Source organism: Carya illinoinensis, chromosome 8 (genome assembly GCF_018687715.1).
Source record: "Carya illinoinensis cultivar Pawnee chromosome 8, C.illinoinensisPawnee_v1, whole genome shotgun sequence".
In the NCBI taxonomy this organism is placed as follows: domain Eukaryota; kingdom Viridiplantae; phylum Streptophyta; class Magnoliopsida; order Fagales; family Juglandaceae; genus Carya; species Carya illinoinensis.
In genome coordinates this window covers 32,490,510-32,509,939 of record NC_056759.1, presented here as the reverse complement: position 1 = coordinate 32,509,939, position 19,430 = coordinate 32,490,510, and the positions used below count along the sequence as shown (strand labels likewise).

Genomic DNA, 19,430 nt, shown 5'->3' with positions numbered 1-19,430 from the left:
TTATTTAGGGCCTTGAGTGTTAGCTATGACCTTGGCTAACAATCACTTTATTGTTTTTAATTGATTTGGAAGTGTGAGGCTCTAATATAAAATTTTGAATAATAGTATATTAAGATAGCCTAATTTTGTTTTCAAGTTTGCTTAGCGTTTGAAATATTTGTAGTTATATATATATATATATATATATTTCATATCTAAAATCTGTTTCTTTTCTTTTTGTAATGTTTTTAGTAAACATGAAACTTGAAAGCCCACAAAAAAATTAATCAATTATATGTAAAGTTTTGTTTAAAAATAGATTAAATATGAAGCAAAAAAGAAAATCCAAATCCAACTTGCCTCCAACTCCAATCCAATAGATCAGAGTCAAAATTGAATTTGAGCCCATGTAAGTCTAAGTCGGAGTTGACGTTCTGGTTTGAACTCCAACAAAGTCGTACTTGGAGTTAGATTTTCGAATACTGAGTTGAACTTAGTTGGTTTTTAGCCCTACGGCAAACTGGACCTTTAAATTAGAGCCATAATCTTCATAGCTTGAGAGATGGTGCAAAAAATAGAATAATTCTTCATTCCAACAATTTAAAATGTGGATGAAATAAAATACTATAAGAACATAATGATTCAGGAAGAAACAATTGAAACCCATTCAAGGAGCGTAGGAAATCCTAGTAAACAAACAAAAAATAAAGATCAAATTCCAGAATTAAACTAAAAACGTAATTATAAGGAACAAAAGAACCAAAAACTATAAACTTGAAACAATTTAAACACATATGTAACACCCAGGCCCAAGCTAGCAAACTATAATTTCTTTTAGATAATATTTATAGGAAGCCTATTTGAGATCTATTGAGTAATTTTAATAGGCCATGGATCCAAAATCTTATTATGATGAAATATGAATTTTTATTGGGTTTGATAATTAGGTTAAAGCCATTTAATATTTTATGCGCCAAGTGGAATCTGTTTGCTTGGTAATTGGCCCGAAAAACTTATAAAGCAAGTTGGGCTAGTTTAGAATTTGAGATGAGGCCCATAGAAAATTTATTTAATACTAGGCCCATTTGTAATTTATTTAATACTTGACCCATGAAAGTATGAACAAACCAAAGATATTATTTGGACTACACTAACCAGCCTTGTTAAGACGATTCACTAACCAAGATGTGGGCACCCTAACATTTTGGAAATGGACCCTAGATTCAAAGCTCATGAGCTAAAGCCCAAAAGCATTGCATGACCCGCACATAACTCCATGCATGTTGATTTCTTCCTTTTCTTTCGTTAAGGTTTCCAGCTACGCGCATATATATAGATAAAGATCACACTTCACAGCAATTTCTTCCTCACAACCTTAGCCCCCTCCGGTGAAGACACAACTACCCATTTCTCTATAAGCCTAAGTCATACAAGCCTCTTTCCACTAGGATTATGATTTTAGAGTCCTCTTCTTATTAAAATTCCTAACGGCTACCAATTCCTATAACCATGTAGCATGCATGCTGTTTTTGTTTCACTACCCTAAGGTATTCAATACTACATATATATACATCACACATATGTGTAGTTGCACAAACTTTTCCACCATGAACCTCCTGTATGCGAACTCCGGCAGCATCCATAAAGACCTAGGCCGCTGCATAGTGAAACCAGTACCTAGTCTCCACATCTCATCCATCAACCACCACAAAATAAGCCCCAGGTCCCCCTCTCACCCTCCCTCTAATCCCATGCATCAGTTCTTGATCTCTCCAGTTCTTGATCTCTCTCACAAGACCCTCTGTCACGACAACATCCAGCCCATAGATGGGTTCCTTCTCGTCTCCATGCTGACAGCCCTCTGTCTCTCACCTCTCAGGTGTAAACCACTAGGCCTCACTGTCCCTCGAGCGAGGATCACTCGACCCCAACCGAGATTGAGAACCACCATAGAGTAGCCTAGCCACATGTGCAGTATCACGAACCAGTTGCTGCTGACGACTATTTTTTATGCTATTTTGTGATTTTTTGTTAGTTTGGGCTTTAAATATGGATGTTTATGACTGTGTTTAGCAACTACATGCTGCTGTAGGTGTGTGTAGCAAAAACTAGACTAGAAAATGCTAGAGTAAAATTTAAAGTTGGGATGCTGCTATAGGGACTGCACTTGTTCTATTAAGATTGCCATATGTTTGTCAAAACTATATGCTATAGTTGGGACTGTAAATATTGGAGTGATCTGTTGATCATTTTGGGCCAGTATATGTTGGTGGAATTCCTTCTCTTTTTTTTGGTATACTATCTAGGTTCATCTATATGCTGAGGTTGTTTGGTGTGATCATGTGGTTTATGTATATGGGATTGTGAATGTCCAAAGCTGGTAGGTGCTTTCTGGATGCATACAAAATGAGTGTGCATCCAAAACTGTTTCTCTAGTTGACTGCATATGGGTTGTGAATGTGCATAATAATGTTTTTGTTAACATCTACAAAAACTATCAACTAGAGATGCTAATTTTATATATTGTTGGATTCAATTGATGGAAATGAATATGACTATTGGAGGCTATTGGAGATTATGAAAATAAAAATAAAAAGTATTTAAAAAATAATAAATAAATAAAGAAATATTAGGAATAAAAAATAATAATATTTTATTTTTATAGAGAATTTGATGGCTAATTCAATGTAGACTTTAAGTTTTGGGGTATTAGTTAAAGGCAAAAAAGTTACGTATTAGTCAAATTTTGAAAACTGAGATGACTAATTCAATGTCAATGATTTAAGATAAGTAGTTTGATCATAAATTAGGATTAAAACAAGTTAGTCAGTTATATATATTACAATTAAAGTTAGTTTGGAAGTCAATATTTATGTACGATGCATGTCATGAAATATGCAAGCACGTTATTCTTCATAATTCATGATAATGTTTCATTCCGCGCATTATAGTTATGTATGTATTGTATATGCATCTCATTCATCTTATGTCACATAAGACATGTAAGTTCTCATAAGATCAAGTGTAAGATAAGCCCAAAACAATTAATAAAATTGTCATTTAGATGCATAGTACAAATTTGATTTTATAGGTGGATGTGCAAATCACAGATCTAAGTGTGGTCCACCATAGTATGCTAATATACTATTAGTGATTCCTTTTGTGGCTACAGGATGTGGGGCCGGTGCACAAGCTTGCATACATGGTTAAATGTGTGGGTTAGCAAGATAAGTAAGATAATTCATGCATGTCATAAGCATATGTATGAATGAATATGATTTTACTCGATCTCACCCACGAAATATTTTATGAAAAAAATTATATTGTGTTTTTACATTATGATGAATTTCTTACTGTGCCTACTCATTTTAATTTATTTTATGTTTTTAAACAATCATATGTAAGAATATTTATAAAGATAGAACTGTTGGATGAGACTTGGTCCAGGGAGGCTAGGCAAAAGCTTAAGTCAAGTCATATACAAAGATTTTAAGTCATGGTTTTTACAATACATAGTTCAAAACTCTTTTAATAAATGCTTCAATGCTATGTTGTATGATTTTAATATTTTAATACAATATGACTTTATTTATTATAAGGAATTTTTGTATTTAGCATCTTGTTAAGAAAATAATTTAGTCAAGGTCAGTAGTAATACACTGGCTCGATCCCCGAAATTTCTAAAGGTGACTTTCATGCTTATCCAAGGAAAAAAAAAAGGTGTTATAGAAGAGGAAAAGTATAAGTCAATAGAGGGACCAAGAAAAAAAAAATCATCTCTTTGAGGGTTTTGAGACATACAATCCTCAACATCCCTCTTTCTCTCTCGAGAAAGTGTAGGGTAGTGTGCCGCTGTCTTACGACAACCGGCGTGGTCTCATAGTTTCTTGTGAGTTTGTTTTAACTTGGCGACTTGATTTCTTCTCTCTCAATCTTTGCAACGATGGTTGAAGAGGAGCTAACTAAACGATGGGAGCGACTGCACCTGTCAAATGAAGAAATAACTGTTATTAAAATCCAAGCCGAAGACTCACGCACCAAAGTTGTTCAAGAAAATGTCTGTGTGGTTGGCCGAGTCCTATCCGAAAAAGGGGTAAACAATGAAGCATTTAGAAATACAATGACCCAGGTCTGGCGTCTGGAAGGATGGGTGCGTTTTAAAGATTTAAATGACCAATGCTTCCTAATAGAGTTCCAAAAAATGCAAGACAAAGAAAAGGTGTTGAGCAGGAGGCCATGGTGCTTCGACAGAAACCTACTGACCATCCAAGAAGTTGATGCAAAAACTTCAATCAATGCTACCCAGTTTCGGTATGAACCCTTTTGGGTGCAATGCCATAATTTACCACTGGTTGCCATGAATGAAGATATAGGAGAAAAACTGGGTAATTGCATTGGACAAGTCATAAGAGTTGACACAGACTCGGATGGCTCAGCATGGGGTATATGTCTGCGGGTTAGAACTGCCATTGACCTGCACAAACCTCTTCTAAGAGGTAAGTGGATGGAATTTGAAGGACTAAGGTACTGGATCTCGTTTAAGTACGAACGGCTGCAAGGCTTCTGCTTTCATTGTGGGGTATTATACCACAAAGGTAAAATATGCTCGAGATATCACCTGGAAGCCCACACTGAGGAACACCAATATCAATATGGGTCATGGCTTCGGGCACAGCCAATGAACTCTTCTATTTTTGATAAGAGGAAGTATGGGGGTAGTCAGGAAAGGGAGGAGATGAAGAACCAGAATCTCTCGACTAGGGAGGGCAATGGGGAAAGGAATAGATGGGATTATAAGGAAATGAAGCAGGCCAGACCTAAGGAAGAGAGGGGCTTTATTCATAATAACCATGTAGAACTAGATTCAGTGATAGAAAGCACAGAAATTCCTAAGGGTGTGCTCAAGGTGGAGGAGGAACAAAGTATTTCAGCAGCTATGAAAACCCCGTGTATAGGGGATGATCATAAAAGGAGACAACCTAAGGAAGATACAAAGAAGGTGAAAAAACAAGAAGAAGAAGTCAGCTTTCAGGAAAGAACACCAAGCAATCAAGAAGCCCCACCTACTATGATGGAGTTGGATCTGAGTAGTGCTTCAAAGGATGACTATACTAAGCAAGTGGACTTCCCACGTACCAGAAGTCTAACATCAACCAGTCAAAAGGGAGAAACATGGGTATCTGAACTTACTGGGGACAACACAGGTACACCTGAACCCCAACACAATCCCAGTATGGTGAAGTTAGAAATGGGACCTGATAGGACAGGTGGTGGCCTGGATGAGAATCAAAAAGGGGGAAGATGGAAAAGGAAAGCACGGGGGGTAACTAGTCCCATTATTTTACCAAATGTCACCAACCGCCAAGTCCAAAAGGGCCCTAAAAAGAGAAGTCTAAGGGTTGATAAAGAGGTGACCCCTTTATAGAAAAAAGCAAAGAATGGTACTCAAGATCCCGAGTCCATAAACCTGAAGGCAGTGGCTGGTCCCCAGCACTGCCCTCCCCAATGAGTCTTTTAGTGTGGAATTGTCAAGGGCTTGGGAACCCTCGATCAATTTGTATCCTTAGGATACTAACTAAGGAGAAGTACCCCATGCTAGTTTTCCTTATAGAAACTAAATGTAACAAAAGTAGAATGGAGGGCATTAAAAGAGCTATAAGTTTTGATGCTTGTTTTGATGTAGAGAGTGTGGGGCTGAGTGGGGGAATTGCTCTGTTGTGGAAGGAGGAGTGGCAGGTCAAAATACTTAATTACACACGGTGGCACATTAGTGCAATGATCACTGGCAAGGACACAACAAGGCCCTGGTTATTCACGGGCTTTTATGGTCATCCTGACAAAAGGAAAAGAGATGGCAGTTGGGAACTCCTCAAAATGCTATAACCCGACCCAAACACTCCCTGGTTGTGTGCAGGAGACTTTAATGAGATCTTACACTAGCGAGAGAAAGTTGGCGGCCCAAGTAGACCATATAAACAGATTGAAAACTTTAGAAGGGTGCTAGAACAATGTGAAATCAGAGATATCCCAAGTGTAGATCAAAGTTTTTCCTTGTCAAATAACAGAAGAGGGGAAGGGCACACGAAGGAAAAACTAGATAAAACTATGGCAAATAAACCATGGCTGGACCTCTTCAACTCAACAAGCTATAATGTACTGGCTGCTGTAAAGTCGGATCATTCTCCAATCCACATCAATTTACCAGTTCAGGTCCAAAAAGAAAGGAGAAGATAGAAAATTTTCAGATATGAAGCTGCATGGGAGGTTAGTGAAGACAGCGCTGCAGTCATAGAAGCTGAATGGAAGAGGAGTTTGATGGGAAATAATGTAGCTGATTCCATGAGAAAGAAGCTAGAAATGTGCCAAATGGGACTCATGAAGTGGAAAAGAGCAAAAAAGCAGCAGGAGCACCAGGGTTTGAACCAAATCTGGGCAAAGATAAGCCATTTGCAAGAAAAGGGCGATGGTAATCATGTAGATCAAATGCAGGTCCTGCAAAAACAAGCTGAGGCAATCCTTGAGGAAAATGATTTAAAGTGGAAACAACGAGCAAAACAGCACTGGCTGAAAAATGGAGACAAAAATACATCATATTTCCGCATGCAAGCTACTCACCGAAGAAAGATCAACACAATCAAGTCCATCATTGGCCCACAAGGAAACATAGTCATTGAAATGGAGGAGATTGGGTCAGCTTTCACAGGTTTCTTCTCAACTTTGTTCAATTCATCATTGCCTACTAATATTGAGACCTGTTTGTCTGCCCTTCAACCAAAGATCACAGCTGAGATGGAGGTACAGCTATGTAAACAGTTTAGTGAAGAGGAAGTAAGAGTGGCCCTTTTCCAAATGAACCCTCTTGGGTCACCAGGGCCGGATGGTTTTCCTGCACAGTTCTACCAGAGAAACTGGGACCTAGTAGGGAAAGATGTGTGCTGGTTTGCCCTACAGTTCTTGAATCACAGTGGCTCTCTAAAGGAAGTAAACGACACATATATAGCCCTCATTCCAAAGGTCAAAAGTCCAAGAAGAGTAACTGAATACATGCCAATAAGCCTATGCAATGTGTTGTATAAAGTGGTCTCCAAAACTCTAGCTAACAGAATGAAACAGATTCTACCTCAGCTGATCTTGGTAAACCAAAGCGCCTTCGTTCCTGGACGACTCATATCAGACAATACACTGGTAGCTACGAGGTTCTCCACTCAATGAGTACAAGAATCAAAGGCAAAAAGGGATATATGGCCCTCAAACTAGATATGAGCAAGGCGTATGATAGGGTAAAATGGCCTTTCGTGGAAGCTGTAATGACTAAGCTAGGATTCCCCTCTCGGTGGGTCCACCTGATACAAGAGTGCCTTAACTCAGTCTCCTACTCAATATTGGTGAATGGAGATCCCCATATATTTTTATACTGTGTGCTGAAGCTCTATTAGCCCTACTACACCAAGCTGAAGAGAGAGGGGACATTTCAAATGTGCCTACTGGGAGAGGCCCAATGAAAGTAAGTCACCTATTTTTCGCAAATGACAGCCTCTTGTTCTGCCAAGCATCCCCTCTGGAACTCACCAAAGTAATGACAGTTCTGGACATCTATGAGCAGGCTTTGGGACAAGTACTAAATAGAGATAAATCCTCAGTATTCTTCAGCAAGAACACCAAGCAAGAGGTACAAAACCAAGTACTAAGTCAGATTGGAATGAGGTCCACAGGCAACTTTGAAAAGTATCTTGGTTTACCAGCCATGTTAGGAAGAACCAAAGTTAGAGCTTTCCATGCCCTCATTGACAGAACTTGGTCTTGCATTGTAGACTGGAAAACCAACCAGCTCTCATCAGCAAGAAAAGAAATACTTCTCAAAGCAATGCTCCAAGCCATACCCCTCTATTCAATGGGCATGTTCTTACTACCTAAATCCATAACCACAAAACTAAACCAACTCCTTAGAAAGTTTTGGTGGGGATTTAATGAAGACTCATCAAAAATCCAGTGGGTCCCATGGGATCAGCTCAGCTTAGCAAAAGAAAAGGGAGGTCTCGGTTTCAGGGATATCAAGGTTTTCAACCTGGCAATGCTGGAGGATTATACAAGAACCTGCCTCACTCGTGTCTAGAGTGTTAAAGCAGAAGTACTTCCCCACAGATGGCTTTTTGGAAGCTAAAATAGGAGCGGGTCCCTCTTTTGTTTGGAGAAGTATCATGGCTAGATTGCAAACACTCAAACCAGGCCTAATGTGGAGAGTGGGTGATGGCTGCAGTATTGACATCTGGACAGCAAGATGGGTCCCATCCCTCCCATACTACAGAGTAAGTTCCTCAAGAGAGGAGGACTGCTGGTGTGAAAAAGTATCGGACTTGCTAATGCCTGGTCAAAGGAGGTGGAATGAAGATATGCTCAAGGAAATGTTCTGAGATGAGGAATGCAAGGCCATAACTTCCATACCAATTAGTATAAGGGGCGGGGAGGACAGATTGACGTGGAGATTAACAAACAATGGGCTATACTCAGTAAAGAGTGGTTATCACCACCAACAGTAGCTGGAAGCAGAAGAATTGGGCGAGAACTCACAAAAACAAGTGGAAAAAGAGATGTGGAAACGTCTATGGTCAATGAAGGTAGCTCCAGCAGTCAAACATTTTGTGTGGAGAGCCTGTAAAGAAGCTCTACCCACCCTAGCCAACCTGAAAATAAGGAAAGTAGTTGAAGAGAGTCTATGCCCAATCTGCAATCTGGAACCTGAAACGTCTGGTCATGCACTATGGGGCTGTGTAGCAGCAAGAGATGTATGGAACCAGAGAAGTGTCAAAACCCAGAAGATGTCTTTTCAACATGATCTTATTCTCAAAGTTTGGTCAAAGCTAAACCAAAAGCCGAATACTTATGAACTTGAGGAGTGTGTTGTCACAATGAGAGGCATTTGGTCTAGGAGAAATGAGAGTATGCATGGGAAGGGTTTTAAACATCCAAATACAGTAGTACGGGGAGCCAAAGCAGACATCCTCAATTACAAAGATGCAAACAGCTCAAAGAAGGAACACAAACAGCCAACTCATCAGGCCACATGGACATGGAGGAAACCAACTAGAGGAACGTACAAGGTCAATTGGGATGCTGCCCTCAACATAGAAGCAGGTAAGATGGGGCTGGGAGTGCTCGTTAGAGATTATAAAGGCCATGTGATAGGTGCTCTAAGGGCAAGAAGGCCTCTAGCGGGGAAAGCTCTAGAAGCAGAAGCCTACGGCTCTGTCTTGGCAGCCACCTTTTGTAAGGAACTCGGGCTCAAACAGCTCCACCTAGAAGGAGATTCACAGCTAGTCATCAATCTATTGAAGGGAGTGGAAAGAAACTAGAGCCTAGGGGGTCTTCTAGTAGAAGATACAAAGATGATTTTATCAAGTTGTGAAGCATCACATGTCAATAGGGAAGGCAACCAAGCATCTCATAAGCTAGCTAAATCTGCTTTGTTTCTAGAAGAGGATGTATATGACATTGAAGAGTGCCATGTGTGCATTCAATCCACTGTAATATCTGAGCTGTTTTCAGCATAATTAATAAAATTAGTATCCCATTTTCAAAAAAAAAAAAAAAAAAAAAGGAGACATACAATCCTCCAACGCCAAACCTAATTCCATTAAAAGCCGTGGAGATATGTAATAAACTAGCTAGGTTCCAAAATGGTAGAGTTTGGTCCCCCCAAGCACCACAAGTTAATTTCATGACAATCCAACCTAAAAATGAAAGGTATTGCTCCTTTTCTTTATGGCAAGGTAAACTTTCAATTCGACTACTTTGGGCCTTAGGCCCGTTTGGATCATAAGCAATTTGTCTCATATCATTCTATTTATATCATCTCAACCTCTAAACATTAATCAAATATAAATACTGTTAAATTTCTTTTTTGCCTAAGTATTACAAATTTTTCAAATTTCTATATTAAAAAAAAAATCAATTTTTTCAAATTTCAAAATAAAAATTATATTATAACAATATTTTAACTTTATAATATTTTTATTCAACTTTTTCTCACATTTCTTATAACTCAATAAAAATGTTAATTTAAATTATTTCATTACTATTTACAAATATCCATTTTACTACTTGTCAGAAATTATTTCACTATTATTCACATATTTCTCATATGACTATCCAAAAGATGCCTAAGACCAACATATTTCAATTCAACTATTAAAATCTGATAAGTAGCATGTCATCAAATTCTGGCAAATAGAAATGAGGACTTTTACCTATTTTCTTAGATAAGCTTGAAGCATAATCTTAATTTTCTGTTATATAAATGCTGCATATATATTTCATGGAATAGTAAAGAAAAAGTTGTAATGATTATATAAAAAGATTAATGAATATTTTTTATTTGAGGGATATTTAAGAAAAAAATTATGAAAAATTTTAAGAAGTTTTGAGAAATGCTCATCTAATATCATTTCATTAGTTGCTATATACCTAGCAATAGTTGCCTACAAAATGCATCCAAATTAAAATTATACTTTTACGAAACAAAAGGTTACCATTAAACTACAAAATTACGGTGGGTGGAACAAATTATATAAAGCCTGATTTCAAACATGGTAATTAAATATATATATATAAATAATATTTATAGTCGTAGACTGTAAAATTTTTTTAAAAAATAAATAAATATTAAGTTTATATAAAAAAATTAATATTTTTATAATATATTTTATTATTTTTTAAAATAATTATATGACACTTACATACTCTATTACTATTTATAACATTATTAATAGAGCAATGTTACATACAGTCACTTTTGCGTATTCTTTACACACTCTACTGATATGATTAGCTGGATTAATTTTTTTTAATATCCAACCAATTATATTACTAAAATACACAAAAAAAAATATATAAAAATAATTGTATATAGAATTTTTGTTACTTAATATATCCTTTCTTAATTTAGCAGGTAACAATGTGACCACTTCAAAACGTATTGTGCTTTGCACCTGGTGCGCATTTCAAAGCACATTATTACGAGATCATTGATGGCATTTAATATTGATGGCCCAGATTTAATTTATTATAATAATAAATTTATTTAAAAATATTTAAATTATTACCTATTATATATAATTTAATTTATAAAATTCAAATAATACGAGAAATAATCATGATCGAAGTCAGGAGATTAATTATTGGTACAAGTTAATTAGCAGCCACTTAATTAATTAAATCGAACGTAATATCTCCCACACGGTCACTTTGATCGATCATCGGCTATATGTTATATTTTATTTATTTATTTATTCCTAAAGCCGATATATATGTATATATATATATATATAATCAACCAAAAATCAATTGTAGATACGATGGAATTAAAAAGTAATCCAACTAATTTCCAGAAAATATATTTGTATAAATTTGGAAATAATTATTGATCAATATATATATATAAGCTCCCGCATTGAACAATTAAATTAATACTATATATTTATGGTATTAAAAAATAAATAATATATATATATATATAAATCCTCTAGAATCCTCCATTAAAAAATAATATATATATATGTTTATGGTCAAGCTGCACTCTAAAAATAAGTTTTCCAATAAACACGGTAGTACTGTGTATGACATAATATGTTTGTTGCATTCGCATTCAATTGCGTGATTGATGCACGGACCACGTTAGCCTACAGGCCACAGCCCCCTAATAAAATCACTCCTCGCCGCCTTGCTTGCCATATATAGAAGTTTAGAACCCTCCATGTATAGATTATGTTCCTATAACAGACATTGAAAATAATAAATATTATATATATATATATATATATTGAAGCCCGCTTGGAAAAGTATTAAGTCTTATCGGTATGTATGTTTTAAAAGAGAATAATGATGTATATAAGTTTTAAATTTATAAGTTTTACATGGAATTTTTATTAAAAAGAAGATTTTATTGTAAAAAAATCAATTATTTATAATGAAATTAACTTTTCTTTTATAAAATAAATTTATACAATTAAAAGTATGTTTTTTTTTTTTTAATAACTCAAGAGGGCGACACCTCTAGCCTTTATTAAAAAGACTCTAACTTATAACGGAGGAAAATCTTATTACACCAAAATAAAATAATCACCCATAAACAAACAAAATAAAACCAACCCTCCATTAAATTCTAACATGCGGTAATCCAACCTCATCCAACCGAAGCATACCCTTCAACTTACGTAGCAAAGAAGTATATTAATCAACAAATCTACTATTAAGACCTTCCACTCCCCCACTTACAAGGAAATCCACAGCATTATTCTCTTCTCTAAATTGATGTTCAATGGTGAAGTTTACATCTCTTAGTAAAAGCAATAAATCATTCATTTTAAAAATTTTACAAGTACCAAGCCATGCACTTACGACTAAACAACCAAGAAACCACTAACATGGAATCATATTAAATAAAAATTTGATTGAAACCCAACTCTTTGCAAAAGGCAAGGCCAATAATTAACATCCTCAATTCGACCTCATTATTCGTTCTGTATCCAAAATAAGAAGAGAAGGCTCATTTTAAGTTTCCCCTCCGGTCCCTAATGACGTCTCCTCCACCATAATTATATATTTAAAAGTACTTTTCCATAACATTAACATTAATCAATAACCCTAAGCGAGAGTCAACGTAAGGCCGCCATAATTGAGGTTTTAAGCTGTACTTTGACTACATGCATGATGACATGATGTCCATTGCTGAATTACACCTCCATTAATCAGAAAATCTTCCATCAAGTTTGGTATATAAAACAAATTAAGAGTTAAGATTTCAATCGACTTCGTTCTTGTCTAAATAATGACGTTATAAAAGTACACATCAACGATCTTAAAATCGCCATTTGAGTTTGAAAAATCAACACTGACGTACAATAATAAAACATTAATGGACGTTCATTTGACAAGTGATTTTAGTTTATTAACAAGTGGGCTGGGAAAACAAATGGCGGGGCCGTCTGCAAACATTTCCATTCTCACCATGGATATCTCAATTTTCTTCCTTCTTCTTATGCTCATCCAAACTCCTCTCCTATCTTCATCATCAAAAACATTTGACGTTCTCAGAGGCTCATCTTTATCTGTGGAGGACCCAAGCGACAAACTGGTTTCTCTCAATGGTGATTTCTCTGCGGGATTTTTGAAAACGCTTTCTGCTTTGCCATATGGTTGATTAGGTCCTCAGCTCCGACCGTTGTTTGGATGGCAAACCGAGATGATCCGGTTGACGGAACAGGTTCACAGCTTTCGATTTCGAAAGATGGCAAGCTTCGCCTAACGAACTCTGCCGGTATAACCGTTTGGGCCACCAGAACAGCACCCTCGACCACTTTAGAGTCCTGGAAATTGCAACTTCAGCTCCAAAACACCGGAAATCTTGTTCTAAATCATTCTCAGAATGGTGTCGTCTGGCAGAGCTTTGATTCCCCAACAGATACTCTACTTCCACAACAAATGCTAACCAGGACTTCAACCCTTGTATCAAAATTAAGCAAAGTAGACTATTCTTCTGGCTACTATAAGCTATTTTTTGACAACGATAATGTACTTCGTCTATTATACCAAGGTCCTGTTGTATCCAGTCTCTACTGGCCTGATCCAGAGCTTAGTGATCCTGGACTTGCCGGAAGGTCTATGTACAACTCTAGTAGAGCTGCAGTACTGAACGAGTTGGGCTATTTATGGTCATCTGATCATTTGGAGATCCTAGCTACAGATTTTGGTGTGAAAACTCACCGAAGATTAACTCTTGATCGTGATGGTAACCTTCGATTATACAGCCTGGAAGCAATGAATGAAGGGTGGGATTGGGTTGTCACATGGCAAGCGGTGTCGGATCCATGCACGATTCATGGCATATGTGGGCCCAATAGTTTTTGTAGTTATGATCATGCTTCCGGCAGGAGATGCTCTTGCTTGCAGGGATTCAAGATCAAAGATCCAACTGATTGGTCTTTTGGGTGTGAAGCGGAATTCAATATCCCTTGCAATCAGAGTCATGGAAAGCTGTCTAGTTTTGTCCAACTTTCTCATTTTCATTTCTATGGCTATGATTTAGAGTTCCTGCCTAATGTGACCTTACAACACTGTGAAAACAAATGCCTAAGGGCGTGTAGTTGCAAAGGTTTCCAATTTGTATTTAAAGCAGACTACGGTGGCTATTTATGTTACCCCAAGTATGAGTTATACAATGGACAACTTACACCAAATTTTGAGGGAGACTTGTATTTAAGGGTACCCAAAGCTGGTTTTGTCTATAACAAGACGCTGGATGCCGCCGAATCATTGTTGAATTGCACAGCCGAACTTAGCAGGAAAGTTAGAGGAACGTATGAAAATAAGACAGTGAAGCTTTTGCTTTGGTTTGTCACTGCAGTGGGAGGCCTAGAGGTAACCTGCATTTTCCTGGTGTTCCTTTCCTTGTTCATGAGCAGTAAGAATTCCGACCCAGTTGCAGAAGGACACCTCCTGATGTCTAGATTCAAGCGATTTAAGTTTTCTGAGCTGAAAAAGGCCACACGGGGATTCGTTGAAGTGATTGGACGAGGAGGGGGAGGGGTAGTATACAAAGGTATGCTGCCCGATAAGCGAGTTGCAGCAATCAAAAGACTCGACGAAGCTCACCAAGGAGAAGCCGAATTCCTAACAGAAGTAAATACCATTGGGAGGCTTAACCACATGAACTTGATAGACATCTGGGGATTCTGCGCAGAGGGAAAGCATAGGCTTCTGGTATACGAGTACATGGAGAATGGATCCTTAGCAGAAAAACTTACGTCTAACGAACTTGATTGGAAAAAGAGGTTTGATATTGCAGTGGGCACAGCTAAAGGCCTAGCTTATTTGCATGAAGAGTGCCTAGAGTGGGTTTTACATTGTGATGTAAAGCCTCATAACATACTCTTGGACTTCAACTTTCAACCAAAGGTAGCAGATTTTGGTCTGTCTAAACTACTGAATAGAGGTGAGCGTGATCATTCAAGCTTCTCAAAGATGAGAGGAACTAGAGGTTATATGGCTCCTGAATGGGTTTATAATCGTCCTATCACCTCTAAAGTTGATGTCTATAGCTATGGGATTGTGGTGCTGGAAATGGTTACTGGAAAGAGCCCCACAGGTACGCAGCATAGCTCTGGTGGCAGAGGGGCGAAAGAGCATAATAGTTTGGACACCCTGGTGCGGCATGCTGATGGCCGTGAAGCTTCAAGGGAGTCGTGGAATATTGAGGAGATTGTAGATCCAAGCATGGGCGGCAGATATGACTCGGCTAAGATGGAACTTCTACTCAAGGTGGCTTGGCAATGCGTTGCAGAAGATAAGGATGATAGGCCCACCATGACCCAGGTTGTAGAGATGCTTCGCTGCGACGAGGTCAACTGATATCTTATCTTATTATTAATAAGTGCCAATAGCTTAAGCTACAGTTTTTTCGTCTAATATTTTCATTTCCAATTTTACCCTTACTTTTATTCCAAAATTTCGATCGATTTGCTTATATTTTTCTTTTGCTGACAAATGTTTTGGTCTTTTTATTTCCACCTCCGTGTTCCAATGTCTTCGTCACATCTATGAACTTATCACTTCTTCTTTGTTCTTGTTGCCTATCCGACATTCACACCCATTTCTCACAAACCTCTCTCTCTCTCTCTCTCTCTCTCTCTCTCTCTCTCTCTTCACCGCCACACCCTCGCCTCTAGCAAAGCAAAACAGAGACACCACTGCCTCCGTCAGTGAAGCACAGTCTCTCGCGTCGGATCTCTGACCCGTGGTTTGATCATCCATCCTCCTTTCCAACCTCAACCCCGCATGCCTCTGGTCTCAGCCCGACGAAGACGAAGATGGAGACAAAGGCAGAGAAATACCATCCTCCATCTGAATGAGAAATAGAGGTCGGTGAAGAAGAATACCGATGGATCTTCCCAAAGCTAAGTTTTTTTTTCAAAATTTTTTTTCCAAACGACGAATGTTTGAATGATTACTTTACTAAACCATCAAAATCGGAAGATTTTGTTCAATGTTTTTGGGTTTTTTTTTTTTTTTTTGGTGTGATGGACATCCGTATGATTTTGATTCCTTCTGTTGGGGTTATTTTATGTGAGAAAATGATCTATCGGATCATATGCATATAAGCATATGTGGCTTTTATTCTGTTGATCTCTCTCTGCACTTTTTTAATTTATGTATTATTTTCTTTATGGATTTGATGATATGTTCTGTGATTTTTGTTTGCAGGGGAAGGAGAATATTACTCCGATTGGCTCAAAGATCACAATAATTTCAACTTCGTGCCTTGTTTTTATGTATTTGTTTATCATAACCAATGTTTCATTTGTTTGCTTAGGAAAGCCTAATGGGTTTTTTATTACTCTGCTTGATTGAAGTGTTTGGTAGAGTTAAAAATTTCCTGAAATGTTTAATTTTAAATTGCTCTCACTGCCTTGTATCAGGATCACATGCGACAAGCTGGCGATGATTATAGTCATAGAAGTGCACCATGACGATAGCCTCGGATCGCTTTTATATATATGTGAATTTCTTCATCTCTATGAAATTTTTAATAACTCTTTAAAACTTTTTTCCAATGAAGAAAGATATATATGATAGTATTTGGTTTGGACGGAAAGTGGGCAAGTTGAGTGGAGTAGGTCAATCCATGATTAGAGCAGAGTCACGATCAAGTCGACATCTAACCTAACATTGGTGGAGCCCCATACAGAAACAATTCATCTGAACTTGGTGCAAAAATCAATGTTTGTGTATTTCTGTAGGACAAGACCTTCATAAAATTATTAAAAGAATTTTAAGCGGTGGACTTCAGACGGTAAAATAGTATTTCTCTTATATATGCATGCTTCTTTTGATTTTGTTTGTTTGGCATCTAGCCAACTGCCAACACCATTGATCTATATAATATTCTAATATAATATTTCTTGTCATCATGGTGCAAATATATCCTCATCTTTTTGAAGAATAAAATGGAGGAGGAGTTATATTATCTTGGACCCAAAACATTTTTTTTTCTTTTTTAGTTTTGAGAGAAGCCAAATTAAAGCATGCAACCAAGACCTTACAAAATGGATACATAGAATTAATTACAAAATATTCAACTTGATCTATCTTTGATTTCCTCTATCTATAGATATATATACATGATACATATAATTATACTTTGGGGGACAGAGGAATTGCTACATACGGACCCTCAAAACCAATAATTGGAAGATACGAGAGAGCTCTTGTACGGTTATACCAATCATCAAACTTTAAGGTGATCTCAGGTGCCCAATATTAAGGTTATTTAATTTTGAAAACAATGAATACTGTTTACTTGGAAGATAAGGCAGAACTATTTATAGAGAGAGAGAGGCTTTGCCAGCTGGTTCAAAGGACAGAGACATTAGGAAACATATATGTTAAGTTATTGATCACTAGATTGTGACCTTTAACAGCTTGTACAGTCGAAGATTTTAAAAAACTTCAAATGCATGGGGTCATGCATCCATATCTATATGATCTACTTCAATTAATGTGATTACTGTACTTTCACCCTTTGATTTAATTAGTTGCATTTCTCTTCTACTTTTACTTTATTCAATATTTTGCTTGTTTTGAAAACACACATAATATCTGACCTCTTTTCTGAATGTGCACACCAAACTCGAAAAAGTAGGGTTTGTTTAGATATCAAGATTGAGAAAGACAAATGAAATAGTCATGCCTTTATTACTTAGTTTAATAAATAACTCAAAATGATCATTTTGGATATATAGTATGTCAACTTTCTTTTCTATATACACATATTAAAATAGCTTGAATATCAAACTCCCAACAAATAATATTAAATTATTCAGGAAACTAACATTTATTGACTGTCTTGTAACAACTCCCAGAAACGGGTCACACTAAAACAAAAGAAATAGAATTTTAAAACATTTTAATTTTTTTTTTTTTACATTTTAGATTCTCAACAAAATTTTATTTATAACTCATATATTAAGCAAAAACATTTAAATGAACTGTGTATTAATATCTAGATAACGAAAAACTTTTATAAACATTATTATTAAATTTTAAGTCATTATTAATGTATAAATTAAAAAAAAAAAATTACAACATTCTAAATTTTATTTATTTATGTTTTTAATTCTTAATATAATTTTATACAAAATTCATAAATGAATTGAAACAATTTAAATGAAGTATATGCTAATAGTTAAATAATGAAATTTTTTTATAAACATTATCATTAAATTTACAGAAAGGACATGCATTGATGAACTTAAGCCGATCACCCTCAATCCACTTCTAAATGTTTATCCACACCTCCATGTAAAAATTATCATTTTAGAAAAGGTGTGTAGGAAAACAAAAAGGGATGGGGCTTGGGGATTATATTAATATTTAATTATAACGATTTGAAAATGCATTATTAGTATAATGGTTTAGGTGGTTCACTTTGACGTAATGGCGATTTAGGTGATTTGAATTTTAGAGCCTTGGAATCAATGACTTTTAATATTCAAATATTATTCCAAAAGGAGGCCAGGCTAGCAACCTTTGGCGGTACTGGCCTGTGGTAATGGACAATTGACAAAGATGTGTCAAAAAAACCTACATATATAATATGCTGCTTGATGAAAATTATTCTAATGATAAACAAAAAAAATGATATAAATAATTTTACTATTTATAAGTAAGAAGTAATAAAGAATGAAAAGAACTAATTTGGTAATCTAATATAATTAATGGCATATAGTTTAGAGATGTACTTTTGAATGACCCCTAACCCACCTAATCACAATTCACACAGGTCAGTAGAAGAGGGACATGGGGCTCCACTCTCCTTTGACAAAGTAAAAAGACTGTTCAATAGGCTTTGATAAATCCCTTTCTTAACAGAAATGCTTAGGTTCTTTTTTTCCAAAACATGAGTATTGGTTTGGTCCTCAACCACTCCCCTCGCTCTCATAAAATAGAGACAACTAAAATAGTGGTCTACTGTTGGACCAAAAAGTGACCCATTTGGGTGTCCGTATTGTGACATTATGCATAACTACTATCTGGATTGCTTTCTATATATATATATAACTATAACTATTACAACTACCATTGTAAAAAACTAAACAAAATATCCATTTCGTTGTTGACTTGTTGTGGCATAAGCCATCTATTTCCCACCAGCGGTTGTCATGGGGAGGAAAATCGTGGCTAAATAACATATTTCTTGTAGTGTTTGTGCTAATCTACATTCGATAATTTTGGGCGTTTGTAACGATGGAGCCCATAAATAATTGAATTATATAATGATCGACAGCTTTGAATTCAAATTTACAAATTCTCAACACGAAATTAACACAATTCAAAACGAAAATTAGCGGATAAACGTCAAGGATCCTTATTAATGGTGAATAAAACTATTCTATTTCTTG

At 36.3% G+C, this 19,430-nt stretch overlaps 3 protein-coding genes across 3 annotated transcripts; all 3 read left to right on the top strand.

The window, feature by feature from the left end:
- Positions 1 to 3,922: 3,922 nt before the first annotated feature.
- LOC122274631 lies at positions 3,923 to 5,404 on the top strand. Its single transcript, XM_043083652.1, has one exon. The coding sequence runs from the start codon at positions 3,923 to 3,925 to the stop codon at positions 5,402 to 5,404; it is 1,482 nt and encodes a 493-aa protein (XP_042939586.1).
- A 3,163-nt stretch (positions 5,405 to 8,567) lies between these two features.
- On the top strand, positions 8,568 to 9,329 carry LOC122274630. The gene has a single exon (XM_043083651.1). It carries the CDS (start codon positions 8,568 to 8,570, stop codon positions 9,327 to 9,329), a length of 762 nt encoding a protein of 253 aa, XP_042939585.1.
- Positions 9,330 to 12,933: 3,604 nt separating this feature from the next.
- Positions 12,934 to 16,483, top strand: LOC122318258 (putative receptor protein kinase ZmPK1). Its single transcript, XM_043135469.1, has one exon. The coding sequence runs from the start codon at positions 13,204 to 13,206 to the stop codon at positions 15,379 to 15,381; it is 2,178 nt and encodes a 725-aa protein (XP_042991403.1). The 5' UTR covers positions 12,934 to 13,203; the 3' UTR covers positions 15,382 to 16,483.
- Positions 16,484 to 19,430: the final 2,947 nt, after the last annotated feature.

What these genes read in the sequence shown, in the direction of transcription:
- LOC122318258 (XM_043135469.1), top strand. Translation starts at nt 13,204, where the DNA reads ATGGCAAACCGAGATGATCCGGTTGACGGAACAGGTTCACAGCTTTCG.
- LOC122274631 (XM_043083652.1), top strand. Translation starts at nt 3,923, where the DNA reads ATGGTTGAAGAGGAGCTAACTAAACGATGGGAGCGACTGCACCTGTCA.
- LOC122274630 (XM_043083651.1), top strand. Translation starts at nt 8,568, where the DNA reads ATGTGGAAACGTCTATGGTCAATGAAGGTAGCTCCAGCAGTCAAACAT.